General features: G+C 41.7%; 1 protein-coding gene across 1 annotated transcript; it reads left to right on the top strand.

Annotated features, from left to right (window-relative positions):
• The first annotated feature begins 2,952 nt into the window (after positions 1-2,952).
• On the top strand, positions 2,953-12,769 carry RPF1 (ribosome production factor 1 homolog). The gene is made up of 9 exons (XM_035123994.3): positions 2,953-3,194; positions 3,808-3,864; positions 5,807-5,887; positions 6,582-6,677; positions 7,898-8,051; positions 10,493-10,575; positions 10,652-10,833; positions 10,915-11,041; positions 12,285-12,769. The coding sequence occupies exons 1-9, from the start codon at positions 2,985-2,987 to the stop codon at positions 12,324-12,326; spliced, it is 1,032 nt and encodes a 343-aa protein (XP_034979885.1). The 5' UTR covers positions 2,953-2,984; the 3' UTR covers positions 12,327-12,769.
• Positions 12,770-14,293: the final 1,524 nt, after the last annotated feature.

The following is a 14,293-nucleotide window of genomic DNA, read 5'->3' as shown; positions in this document are numbered from 1 at the left end:
CTGTAAATTCTATAAAGATAAATAAATCGTAAATCTTCATGGCTATGAGAGAAAATGAAAGTGATTTGAGCCTTTTAAGATGGCGCTGCTACTCCGTCGCAACAGGGAGCTCCACTAAGAAGATTTATGGGGAGGCTGGACTGATTAACTCACACAGGAGAAAGAACATCTGTGAAACTTCGTTTGACATTTATCTCAGCAGCTGGAACAATCGGATGAAAGTGGAAAACATCTAGGTGACTGTAAGGGGAAGATTTGGAATATTATGAGCTTGGAGGACGATTTGAACTTTAGAAATAAGACGGCAGTGGACAGTTGCGAGGAATTCCCAATTTCTTGAAGCATGGGAACCCGAAAATAAATTATTTAGATGATTTGGCATAACATTCGGTTTGATTGATATATATATGTGTATAATTTGAAATATTGAAATGTGATATAATTGGTTTTAATTGGAAAATTAATAAAAATATTTTTTTTTTTTTTTTTAAATGCAGGCAGTGTGACGGTGTTGTATGGCAAATAAAAAAACAGGTCTTGTTGGAATCTATGCTCATGTTTTTCAAGTTCATCAACTTTTGTAATCCACCAAAATGCAAAACTACTTTCAGGAAAGAACTTTACAACTACGTAAGTATAAAAGGGAAATAGCTGAAAATGAAAATATTATACATTTCCTCTTTTATGAAGATACTTGCAATAAAACAAGCAGTAAATTCAACTGCAGCAGCAGATCACAGGAAAGGACACTGATCATTTGTTGCCTGAAATTACTGACTCTTCTGTCTATTCTCTATAAGTACACTTTTCCAGACATCCTAGTAACTTTTAATTAAAGGAAAGGTAACTCAAGTGTCCTTGTAGTCTGCTGGGACCCTAGACAGACCAATTGTTCCCCTGCTTTTATAGATTTGGGTGGGGGGACGTGTCTCCACACTTTGCGTATCCACTGAACTAAACATGTCTATAATTACTGGTAAATGCAGGTTGAGTTCTGGCAGTGCAGATTTAGCTCTACACACTCCTTTACTTCCAGTCTCAAGAGCCTATGCAATAGTAAGGAACACTTTTATGTAGTCCTACAGCCTAGTGTTCTGTCTAAACACTGCCAAAGAAGAGGAAATGCTTCCCCCCCCCCCAAAGGACACATTAGCATGTGCTAATTTATATGTGTAGATGCAAATTCAGAAACCCATTAGTCATTTAAAGTTAAACAGAAACACAACACAGCTCACTTTATTGGGGAAGTATGTGACCACATAACCAGCTCAATCTGCTACAGTATTCTGGTTCTGTTTATGGAAAACATCAAGCCCCCTGCTCTTCCTTCTTATGGTTCCTCGTCTTTAAATTGGCCTTGGGCTGGACAGCCCTTCAAATCAATAGCACTTTCAAATAAATGGCTGTATTCTGTAAAGTTCAGAGCACATATTCTGGTGTTGATCTCTGCTCAGCCTATGTCTCATCACTAACCCAAAATTGCTTGACGTTTGTTGTATCAGGTAACAATGCTAATTAATTACTGGATTGTTAAATAGCATGTATTGTATGGCGCCCTAGGAGTGTATTTTTTATTTACTTCTTAAGTGCACATTGTTGCAAGTTTCATGAGATGGGGTGGGCCAGATGGCAACTTGATGGGTCCCTGGCGCACTCAAGGATGAATGGGTAGAAAACTGTGGTGTTCATTCATTTTAATGAGACTTGTATGTGTGGAACTGTGCACACACACATTAGGATTGCTGCCCGCTTCTAAATATATTATCATAAATTGTTGGGTAAAATGTCACATGCTAGGATTTTGTCCCAACAAGAATAATGGAATTTCACCCTAATTGCCGCTTTAAATCTAACAATGTATTTTAAATGTTGTGAGGGTTTTTTTTGGAGGAGGGGATAGGTTGTTTGCCTGAATCCCTTCTAATTCCCAGATCCAGCAAGGATTTCAATTATTGCAGGCTTCCTCAACCTCAGCCCTCCAGATGTTTTTGAGACTACAATTCCCATCATCCCTGACCACTGATCCTGCTAGCTAGGGGTCATGGGAGTTGTAGGCCAAAAAACATATGGAGGGCCAAGGTTGAGGAAGCCTGAATTATTGGAATAGCCGGGCCAGCTTCTTGGTGACAGCATAATTCCTTCCAGTAGCACCTACGAGACCAACTACCGGTAAGTTAGTATGAGCTTTTGTGTGCATGCACACTTGTCCTTAAGGGAACATAAGGTAGTGGCTCTGTGCCAAAGGGCTCCCTCAACTGGTTGGTAGCTAGAAGAACAAAATCAGAGTGAGTTGTGTATGTGAGCAGAGGGCTGGGGCCTCTGATGGACATTGAATCACAGAATAGTTGAGTTGGAAGGGACACCAAGGGTCATCTAGTTGAACCCCCTGCAATGCAGAAATTTCAACTTAAAGCATCCATGATTTCTGCTGGAATCTAATTCTGCTGTGCCTATGAACACCTTCTTGGGGTGGTCATGGTTTAAGCTCAGGTTGTATAAATGTGCAAATACTGTAAACCATATATCCTTAAGATACATTCTGCATCTTTTCTATCTCTAAGGATTGCCCTTGGCGTCATTTCGCGCATGCGCAAAGTGTCTTCCACGCCTAACTCGTCCTGCCGGGCGAGGCTTGACGGCTCTGAGCATGCGCTTAGCACCCTTTTACTTCCCCCCTACCCCGAAAGTTTTAAATGTAACGATTTCGGAACGTTGCGGTAAAGCACACACAGCCCTCCTGATAATCTCCCATTTTACTTACGCTCCCCTACGAAAAACAACTTTGTCTCAGCCTTCGCATAATGCGCAGGCTCAGAGTCGCGCGTATAGAACGCTGTGACTCAGGTACGTTAAAAATCCGAAAATAGATGCGGCGGTTGCCCGCTTGCGCACGCGCACTCACGCGAGCCTGTCGCGGGGGGGGGGTGAGCCCGGAAGAGGAAGTGGAAGAGCGGGGTGAAAGGTCAGTGGCTGAGGGAGACAGCATGGCCGGCATCCCGGGGAAAGGGAAGAAGCGGCAGAAGGAGCAGCACGATGCTGAGAGATCCAGCGAAGGGCTTGGCCCTGAGGGGGGACAAGGCAGCGGCCCCGAGCAGGGCCAGGTCGTGTTCCCGCCGTCTTTCAGCGTCTCGGAAATCAAGAACAAGCAGCGGCGTCATTTCATGTTTCTGCGCTGGAAGCAGCAGCAAAGGAAGGTGCGAGTTGAGGGAGGGAGGTTGGGAAGGGTGGTCGCTGGCAGATAATCTTCGCAGGTGCTCGGAGTTTGGGGAGCCTGAAATGAGGAGGGGGAGGGATGGTTGGGAGCGTTAGACGTGAGGACGTTTAAACACGTGGGTGTGTTTTTTGGGATGAAATATTAACAAAATACCGAGACTGGGACAGGGAGATGCTTCGTCTTTAGGATCGTGAGAGGGACCTGGAGGTACTGTACGCCTTTTCGTTTGATTTCGGCCCGTCAGACCCAATTTCAAGTGCCCACTCAGGCAAAAACTCAAATCGATGGGCTGGGCAAGTCAGTTCCCTCAGATTGAGCCACAGGGTGACTGGGGGGAAGAAAATGGGATAACACTACTGTGCACATCTTGGAAGAGAGGTAGGGAAGAACTGGGGCAAGTTCTTCTGGCTTTAAAACTTATTGTTGAGAACAGTGTGTTGAGGTTTTTATCTCATCTATGTGATCAGTACCTGAACTTCTATATATACTAGCTTTGCTATCGTTCGTGAGAAGGATGTGCCTGTTCGTTCATTCTTAGTTCCCAAGTTTATCAGCACATTTTCTTTTCTTTCTTTCCTCCCTGTATGGTCCAGGAGAAATTAGCCATTAAGAAAAAGAGAAAAAAGGAGCGAGAAGCACTTGGAGACAAGGTAAAGGGGAAGAAATAGGAATTTAATGTGTCTTAATATGTACTTTTTTATTAATAAAAGTAAATGTTCATTGACATGCAACTGACTTTGTATAGTTTATTTTCTCTTGTACAGTGAATTACTGATACGTGTACATTTGTTGAAGCAAGTGGTCTTAGAAAACATTCTCGCCATTGGGTGCAATACCATTAGATAGATAGGTTATGTGACTGTGGGGACTCCGTGAAATACTAGACCTGGAGGGGCCTTCATAGCCTATTTAGTCCAACCTCCTACTCAGTGCAGGAAATTAGAACTAGAGCATCCCCAACAGATGGCTGCCCAGTCTGAGCTTGAAAGTGGAGAGCCCAGTACTGCTCTAGATAACTGATTTCATCATCAAATTGCCCTCTACTCTGTTAACCAAACTGTACCCCCCATAACACAAACACACACAATGTTTTCACATTATGGATTCACACCATCCGTAACATAGAGGTGATAATACTATTCTGCCTTACATGGATACTATTGCAAATAATAACATCTTCCAGGCTTGAGGGAAGCTCCAATGAAGAGTTGTTGAATGGGAGCTCCTTGGTATGTGTATGAATGGTGAAGGGTAGCAGCAGTTCCATTATTTGCAATATGTGACTGTAAGCACCCACAATTTGCCCACAAAGCCCTGGCATAGTGTTGCTCCTGGGTGTTGTGGGGAATTGAAAATGGTTGACAGCAGTTGTCCCCTGCTAGATAAAAACTTAATGGGAAAATGTGGGTGTGGGTCGATAGACCCAAAGCATGAGAGCCTTCAACTCTGGTAAAGGGACCCCTAACCATTAGGTCCAGTTGCGGATGACTCTGGGGTTGAGATGCTCATCTCACTTTACTGGCCGAGGGAGCCGGTGTACAGCTTCCAGGTCATGTGGCCAGCATGACTAAGCCGCTTCTGGCGAACCAGAGCAGCGCACGGAAACGCCGTTCACCTTTCTGACAGAACGGTACCTATTTATCTCCTTACACTTCGTGCTTTCGAACTGCTAGGTTGGCAGGAGCTGGGACCGAACAATGGGAGCTCACCCCGTCATGGGGATTCGAATCGCAGACCTTCTGATCGGCAAGCCCTAGGCTCTGGTTTAACCTACAGCGCCACCAACTCTGGTAGACCCTTGACAGTGGGTTTGAGTACTGGTCTGCAGCTGCAGGACTTTGAAAATATGCAATGTGATAACCAAATACTAAGGTGGTGTTGCCATTTTGCTAGCCTTTTCATGCATTACAGAAGTACTGTATTAGTGAATTTTATGCTGTTGTAAGAAAAACAGTTTTGGAGCACAACCACTGCTTGCTTGTATGCAAATGTAATACATTTTAGTAATTGCAGAATTTTGATAATTTCTATAGTTATAATTCTGGTTAAAACCCTTAAACATTCAGAAGTTATTAAAATTGATTACACTTGATGTGAGCACATTGTTTTGAGTAGCTAATAGAAACTTAGCTACTTTGCGGTACAGTTTTAGAGGACAGTTACGTTTTTGGTGTTAGTACATTTTGGCTAGAGGAGGTCCTAGTAACTTTCTTTCTACCACCAGACTTAATCAACACACTTAACACAGTCTGTGGAATGCTCTTCGCAGGGAGCTTCATTATACACCTTTAGGCGCCCGGCAAGAAGTTCCTTTTTAACCAGGCCTTTGGTTGATTTGATTGACATCCTATGTCCTTTTAAAATGGGGGTGGGTGGGGTTGTTGGGCTGTTGTTTGTATTTTGATTATATATATATATATTGTTTTATATTTTGATTTTGTTCTGTGAACCGCCCTGAGACCTCCGGGTATAAGGCGGTATATAAATTCAGTAAATGCTATAATAATATTTTTATTTTAAAAATCTACTGGAGCAGTTGTTGGAAAAAGAGATGACATGAATATTTATTTATATTATTTTTATTTCTTACAGGCACCACCAAAGCCGGTACCAAAGACAATTGAAAACCAGCGTGTATATGATGAAACCACAGTTGATCCAAACGATGAAGAGGTAGCACTATTTGAGAAAACTATGGTTTCCCTTAATATGTGCCAATGTCGAATAACATTTCCCTTACGTATATTCTGAATAGTTTTTGCATGATTACATTTAATAAATAACCAAAGTAGACGGATGTGGATAAAAGTATTTTAATTCCTTTTTTTCTGTTTTGTAATAGGCCATTAATAGCCTTAGGTTACTGATCAAATATTAAATTTTCAAGCTGGTAGAGCCTATTTCTCAATAAAATATTAAACACTGGGTTTTTCTTTTGCAAGATAAAGCAAGTTTCCCTAAGATTTTTCTCAGAAGGCCCCAGGTCAATCTCTGAAATCTAAAGTGATCTGAAAGCAGAAGGTGTGAAAGATTGGAGAGCTGCTGCAAGTTAGATAAGATAATACCAATTTAGATGGGCACACACAGTCTGACCTGGCTTAAGGCAGCCTTGTATGGTCCTGTCTTGAAAATATACCTGAAGTATCTGCCTGACGGTAGATTAAAAGAAGTACCTCTGATCCTTATGTTGCAACCTTATTTTAAAGGGCCTCATATGTGTTGCTTAATATTTAAAGATTGTTATCCAAATGTCTACAAGTATATGTATTTTTCTGGTATGAAATGATTACTGGCTGTTAACTCTCCCAAATTGAAGGTTTTGATTTTTAGCGTCATCAATGCAATATTTATCATTTTATATTTCCAGGTTACTTTGGATGAAGCTACAGATGAATTTGCACCCTATTTCAACAGGCAGACGGTTCCAAAGATTCTTATCACAACATCTGACAGGCCCCGTGGGGTAAAAAAAAACTTTTAAATAAAATAAATAGAAAGATGGTAAAAGCTTGTTACACCTAGCTTATACGTAAGGTCAGGAGGCATAATATTGCAGGATTGTTTATTTGCTCTAGATTTCTTATCTGTTTGTAAACTATAATGTGTATGATCTACTGCCAGTTTCTTCTTTTTAAAGAAGAATGACGCACAATAATCTACAGCATCCAGTTACTGTTTTCTTGAACATTTATTTACTCCAGCCACATTCAATTCAAATGTTTGGTCAGACACGCACAGAAAATGGAGTGGCATTCTTCTGGCACATCAGAATTCCCCAGTTGGGCCTTCCTTCATATTTTGTAGAGAGTGCATGCTGGAATTTAATGTGGCTACAGTGCATAAATTTAAGAATTGATTCAGGACAATCATGATTTTTAATAATAATAATAATAATAATAATAATAATAATAATAATAATAAATTTTTATTTATACCCTGCCCTCCCCAGTCAAAAACTGGGCTCAGGGCGGCTGACACCAACAGAACCACAATAAAACATAAAAACAATTAATTAAAATACAGATTAAAATACAGTATTAAAATTTAAAGTGCAGCCTCATTTCAAGTAGGCCATAAATCCAAGCCATGAGGGAGAAAACACAGGGGTCAGGCTGAGTCTAACCCAAAGGCCAGGCGGAACAGCTCTGTCTTGCAGGCCCTGCGGAAAGATGACAAATCCCGCAGGGCCCTGGTCTCCTGGGAAAGAGCGTTCCACCAGGTTGGGGCCAGTACTGAAAAGGCCCTGGCTCTAGTAGAGGCCAATCTAGCCATCTTATGACTCGGGATCTCCAGAATATTATTATTTGTGGACCTTAAGGTCCTCCGCGGGGCATACCAGGAGAGGCGGTCCCGTAGGTTTAATTATATATATATATAATTATATTATATTATATATATATATATATATATATATATATATATATATATATATATATATATAAAAAATGTTTAATTATACACATTTCCATATAACCTTAAAAACTGAAGTGCAATAACCCATTCACAAAAATCATGTTTGAAGAAAAACTCTTAAAATATTTGGTGGCTATAATGGAAGAATAACTTGATATAATTTTTTTAGCCAAGATATCAGAATTAATTGGTTATCTGCTGTGTTTTCCTCCAGAATTATCTCACTCAACAAAGTCTTTTGCATAAACATTTTTCTTTCTTTTTTTGCAGAGAACTGTGAGATTCTGTGAACAGTTATCAACTTGTATTCCGAATTCACATGTTTACTATCGAAGAGGACTGGCTCTAAAAAGAATTATTCCACAGTGTATCTCGAGGGACTTCACAGATCTGATTGTTATTAATGAAGATCGTAAAGTACCAAGTATCCTTCACATATGAGAGACTCTCTTTTATACAGTAGTTACTGTACTGCTACTGTTGACGATTGCTGTCCTTGGCAAGACAGACAATAATAATGAGAGCACAATTAGATTATAAGCAAAAACAGCATTTTAGTGGTCCTTAAGGGTGTGCATGTATGATATGTAATGTGGAAACTGCAGTTTTGCATAAAGTATAGAATGGTAAGTGCAATAATTATTACTCTTGCGCTGGATAGTCTGTCACTATTTTAAGTTTCTACAGAAGCTGCCTTTGAACCGAGTGCTTTTATTTGAAAATTGTTTAATTGTGTTTGTCTTTTTTAAAAATAATAATATTTTTTTATTGAATTTTCAAATTATAACCACAAATTTTCCACAAATCTTAAACAATTTATATATCCATATATCCATATTTTCCCCTCTCCCCTCTTTGGCTTCCCCCATGTTTCCGTATTGATTTATTAAACAATTTCTATACCCTGATGGTTTTACCTCTTATATAGTTGTGAAAGTTTAGTCAAAACCTGCCAATGAGTCCAAATCTTTATACTGTCTTTTTATATAGTTTATAAATGGTTCCCACTCCTTTTTGAAATCAATGTTGTCTCCGCCTGCAGGAATGGCGGACCTGTTTTCCATCTCTCTGACCTTCGTAAGGAATTTGGCGGTTGCTAGGGGAGTAAATGGCAACCCCCTACCCTCTCCGGGGGTTACGGAGAGGGGCCGTTGGCCCGCGATGCCCCCAGACCCACTCCGACTGTTTTCGGAGTGGGGGGAGCTTGGGCTGAGCACTTACGAGGGCCAGGACTCCCGGACGCTAATCTGCATGGCGGGGATTTCCATGGTTAAAGAAGATAATTAGGCTTAAATCTATGGACATACTTCAGAAGGAGGGGAAGAAGCGCTGTTTACTGCTGAGAAATTTATGCTGCTGAAAGGAGAGGAGTCAAAGATTGTACTGCATCTGGAAGAAGGATTGATGGGGACGGAGCGATAAGGGAAGCGAGTTTTTATTTTTTTTCCCTTCATATTGTTGCCTTGTACCTTCCCGGACGCGATGTCCTGGCTTGTTTGGAGTGAAAGAGAAGCAAAAGACTGTGTGAGTTGAACTTTATAACTGTTGTTACTGAGCATATTTTTTTTAAAGATGTGGAGTTGCCGATGAGAAAAGCCTCCCCCTAGTTGGGCGGAAGGAGTTCTGGACGCGCTCGGAGGATTTATGAGTTGTGACGCACTTTAAATTGGAGCAGCGACCTGAAGCTAAGTTCAGCTATAGGGCAAGGAGATCCATTAATTTACCAAGAGTTTATGGTTTGATGTTTGGGTCTCCTGCCTGAAAAAGCTGTAAATTCTATAATGATCGTGAATCTTCATGGCTATGAGAGAAAGCGAAAGTGATTTGAGCTTTTTGAGATGGCGCTGCTTCGGGCTGCTTCGACGCAACAAGGAGCTCCATTAAGAAGATTTATGGGGAGGCTGGACTGATTAACTCACACAGGAGAAAGAACATCTGTGAAACGTTGTTTGATATTTATCTCAGCGGCTGGGAAACAATCGGATGAAAGTGGAAAACATCTATGTGACTGTAAGGGGAAGATCTGGATTATTATGAACTTGGAGGACGATTTGAACTTTAGAAAAAAGACGGCAGTGGACAGTTGCGAGGAATTCCCAATTTCTTGAAGCATGGGAACCCAAATAAAAAATTCTTTAGATGATTTGGCATAACATTCGGTTTGATTGATATATATATGTGTATAATTTGAAATATTGAATGTGATATAATTGGTTTTAATTGGAAAATTAATAAAAATATTTTTTAAAAAAAGAAAAAGAAATCAATGTTGTCTCTCTCATGTATCCTCTCTGTCAACTTAGGCAGTTCCACGTAGTCTAGGTGTCGGCAACCTTTTCTTCCTGTGAGCTGGAAGATTCCCACGGACTGTCTGTGGGCCGGACAAGGGCCGTACAGGCACAGAAGCCATTTCTGGTGGCGCTGCGGACATTTTGGAAATGGGCAGCCAGCACCGGAAATTGCTTCTGCGGCTGTGCAGAAGCGATTTCCGGTGCTGCTCGGCGAGTCCCCGCGCTGCGCTGGTTTACTGCAGCGCGCAGGGGACTTGCCAAGCGGGCAGCTCGGTTCATGGGCAGCCCGTGGGCCGGATAAACGGCCTCCATGGACCGGAGGTTGCCGATGCCTGGCGTACAGCATATCCTTGGCTTGCCATTCTTCCTTTGTTGGTGTTTTCGTGTTCATGCACACTTCTTCAGTGTATCTCAAGAAGTATGCATGCACATGAAAGCTCATACCCATGACAAACTTAGTTGGTCTCTAAGGTGCTACTGGAAGGAATTTTTTTATTTTGTTTCAAGTATGGCAGACCAGCACGGCTACCTACCTGTAACTTTCTAATTGTGTTTGTCTTAACTGTTGGAATAGATGGGCTTGTGTTAAGTCACTTGCCTGAAGGTCCAACTGCTCATTTTAGGATGAGTAGTGTTCGTCTGCGTAAAGAAATAAAGGTGAGTTTATTTTCACAAGCAGAGTCTTCCAACTTGTGTGACTGTGTGCTCAGTGTAATACTCTGATTTGTTCTAGCGAAAAGGAAAAGCTCCCTCAGAACATCAGCCTGAAATAATCCTGAACAACTTTACAACACGGTTGGGCCATTCCATTGGGCGGATGTTTGCTTCTTTATTCCCTCACGATCCTCAGTTCGTCGGTAGACAAGTAGCTACATTTCACAATCAGCGTGACTATATATTTTTCAGATTCCATAGGTGAGTGGAAACTTCTGTTATAAGGTATGAGAACTTACTGCGTTTGACATTTTTGCTAATGTTTCCTATAATCTTTTAAAGATACATCTTCAAAAATGAGAAAAGGGTGGCAATTCAAGAACTGGGCCCACGCTTTACCCTGAAATTAAGGTCTCTTCAAAAGGGAACGTTTGATTCTAAATTTGGCGAATATGAATGGATTCACAAGGTATTATATTTCAACAATCTCTTAACAATGAAGAATTCTGTATATGTAAGAAATGTCAAGAGGCTAGACAACATTTACAGGGTGCAAGTAGTAGTGCATTTAATTGGGTATGCAACTTCTTTCTTCTAAAAATATTTTAAAATACTTGAAATTGCCATTTCCATATTGCTTTTCCTGAATATGGAGTGACAGAGTTTTATATATTTAGCTTGGACAGCAGCCAGAATGCAAAGAGCCATGCATCTAGTTCAGGCATCCCCAAACTGCGGCCCTCCAGATGTTTTGGCCTACAACTCCCATGATCCCTAGCTAACAGGACCGGGTGGTCAGGAATGATGGGAATTGTAGTCCAAAACATCTGGAGGGCCGAAGTTTGGGGATGCCTGATCTAGTTCATGTGTTCTCTTTGTTCCATGGCAAAACCATATTTTTGGGTAGTTTCAAGGCTTTTTTTAAGGCATTGGATCAGCTGTTGAGAGAATTCCATCTTCCTCTGTGCAGTCTTTCATAACCAAGCCAGAAGTTTGCTTGTGAGGGCCTTATCCCTATCATTCATTGTACTCGCCAGCACCTTGTCCATTTGAGGCAATCCTGTTTTCAATTATGCTTGTTCCTAGGTACTATTTTAATGGACTTGTCCATAACAAAGTAAGCAGGGCAATTTGCCAAGCAAAAATAATTTACCTGGGAGTAAGGTCCATTGAACATGGCAAGCATGCACAGGTTCAGGCTGTTGGTCCCTAGTCCTGTGCCTTTTTTATTACTGTGGTCGGGGACAACCCCAGCTTTCTTTCTGCAGTTCCATGTTTAGAGCTGATGGGGCACACAGGCAGTTCCTATTAGGTGGTCACAGAAGCCCAGTAAAATTGTAGGGATTGTCCCTGCCACTTTACAACGCCAAACCGGGAGCAGGGACTTACTTAGGCATGTGCCAAAACAAGTCCTTTTTTGCCTACCAGTGTCAAAGTAAGATTTAGCTGCCAGCCCGAGTGCCATCATCTTGCCATCAGCCTCGGGCAGTGAAAGTCTTGGGCTAGCCCAGCCAGGAAGCACAAGCCAAATTATTTGATGACCTAAAGTGAGGCTGACTTTTAACTTTTGAAGTGCTTATGTGGCTACCTAAACCCCTTGTGAAACTATGCTTGGTATTTAGCATTCCTAACATGCAAAAAAAAAAAAACCCTATTAAAATTGTTTAATATTTAATAATTTGTCTCTTACTCATGACTTCTTTATCTTTTAGCGCCGTGAAATGGACACAAGTCGAAGAAAATTCCACCTATAACAGACTAAAAATGTGAAACTGCTGTTTTATTTTCCGCTGAGTTTTCAGGAACACAGGGACTGCTAAGGAGTTGCCTCAAGTCTATTCTTGGTCTACACGGAAAAACCCCCAAATGACTATTTTTACCAAACTTTACATAAGCATCAGTCTAACTGTACCCATCTTCTTCAGTGCCTTGGGTACATTCCTCACATCACTGCTACTTTGTATGTGGCAGATTTCATGTTACAATAGCAAGAAAATGAATCATCTGCCAATCACTTTGTATTTAAGATATGAACATTCTTAGTCCTGTTCTTTGCAGAGGGTGTTTTGTTTCTAAAGAAGGCTGTTTTAGGAGTAGAATCCTGATACAGTACTCGGGTAACAGCACACATGCTAATTCAGTTGTTTATCAAGATCTGCTGTCAAAAGTAAAGTTTGTCAAACACCATTTTAAATAACTTGCAAGGGTTGTCTTGTATCTTAAATTACCGCAGCTGTTAACTTATATGGTCATGTATTCAGTGCTGATTAAGGTATGGAAATACAAGTCAAGTATTCCAAAAATCATAGAATCATAGAGTTGGAAGAGATCACAAGGGCCATCCAGTCCAACCCCCTGCCAAGCAGGAAACACCATCAAAGCATTCTTGACATATGCCTGTTAAGAATCCGCTTAAGACCTCCAAAGAAGGAGACTCCACCACACTCCTTGGTAGCAAATTCCACTGCCGAACAGCTCTTACTGTCAGGAAGTTCTTCCTAATGTTTAGGTGGAATCTTCTTTCTTGTAGTTTGAATCCATTGCTCCGTGTCCGCTTCTCTGGAGCAGCAGAAAACAACCTTTCTCCCTCCACTATATGACATCCTTTTATATATTTGAACATGGCTATCATATCACCCCTTAATCTTCTCTTCTCCAGGCTAAACAGGGCCTCTGTGTTTGAATTCTTCTTTCCAGTTTCCCATGGGCATCTGGTTGGCCACTGTGAGATAAGGATGCTGGACTGTGCTGCTGGTCTTACCCAGAAAGCTCACTTTTGTCCTAGATGCACTAACCCTAGGTTCTTCCCGCTTTTTAAGAGAACTAATACCTGCACCCGCAGCCTCTTACGGGTCTCCCCACCCACCCTCCATGACAGAAATTGGGAGAGGGTGTTCTCTTTCGTGGCACCGCGCCTGCAGCACGGTTGTTGGTTGCCAAGAGAGAGAAAACCTGAGCAGCGGGTTGCGTTCAGACGACCTCCTGTTATTCCCTGCGGGGACAGCCAGAAGATGCAGAGTTGGTCAAGCTGCTCAATGAGGGAGACTGCCAAATTCTCTGCCCCCTCTCTTCTTCCAAAGGGGGAAAGGGGAAGCCAATTGCTGTGGACCCTTGAGCTCAGAATAAACTGGAGTTCTGTCTGCCCCAGATATTAGAAGCACCCTCATGCCCCATGAATGGTCTTACTTCCCCCACAGAACCCTAGGAACTGTTTAAAGCTTCTTACAATATTGTTAGATCAGGGTTTCCCAAACTAGGTCTCCAGCTTTTTTGGACTACAGCTCCCATCACCCCTAGCTAGCAGGACCAGTGGTCAGGGACAATGGGAATTGTAGTTCAAAAACAGCTGGAGACCAGATTTTTATGGCCTTCTCAGAGTGTGCTAAGCAGGAGTGGTGGGATGACCTCCCACACTCCTTGAAGAAAATGTTTTGTTGGAAGTTCACCCTTCCAACAGGAGGTCATTCCAGGTTAATTGTGTTCATGTTCAAGTCAAATAACCAAAAGAGGGAAAGGTGGAGCTTTTGCTTGCTGACGCTTAGGAAGCCTGCACTCTGATTGGCTTGGTAGTTCTGAGGGAGCTGTGCTTCTGGATGTTTCGTTCAGTGTCTCCCTGATATGTACAAGGCCTGTGCTAACAAAGAAAATCAAACCCACCCCCCATGTCATCTACGATACGTTGTCATGTCCAGCCTTGGATGTTTTCTGCTGCGCAGGGACA

The sequence above is a fragment of the Zootoca vivipara genome, chromosome 7 (assembly GCF_965207765.1).
Source record: "Zootoca vivipara chromosome 7, rZooViv2.hap1.1, whole genome shotgun sequence".
In the NCBI taxonomy this organism is placed as follows: Eukaryota; Metazoa; Chordata; class Lepidosauria; order Squamata; family Lacertidae; genus Zootoca; species Zootoca vivipara.
The sequence above is the reverse complement of the archived record's forward strand: the minus strand, read 5'-3'. Positions and strand labels throughout refer to the sequence as shown.

Excerpts from the sequence above, each read along its gene's own strand:
- RPF1 (XM_035123994.3), top strand. The coding sequence starts at position 2,985 with ATGGCCGGCATCCCGGGGAAAGGGAAGAAGCGGCAGAAGGAGCAGCAC. Across the intron at positions 5,888-6,581 it reads TTGATCCAAACGATGAAGAG|GTTACTTTGGATGAAGCTAC; the intron begins GTAGCACTATTT and ends TTATATTTCCAG. Across the intron at positions 6,678-7,897 it reads CATCTGACAGGCCCCGTGGG|AGAACTGTGAGATTCTGTGA; the intron begins GTAAAAAAAAAC and ends CTTTTTTTGCAG.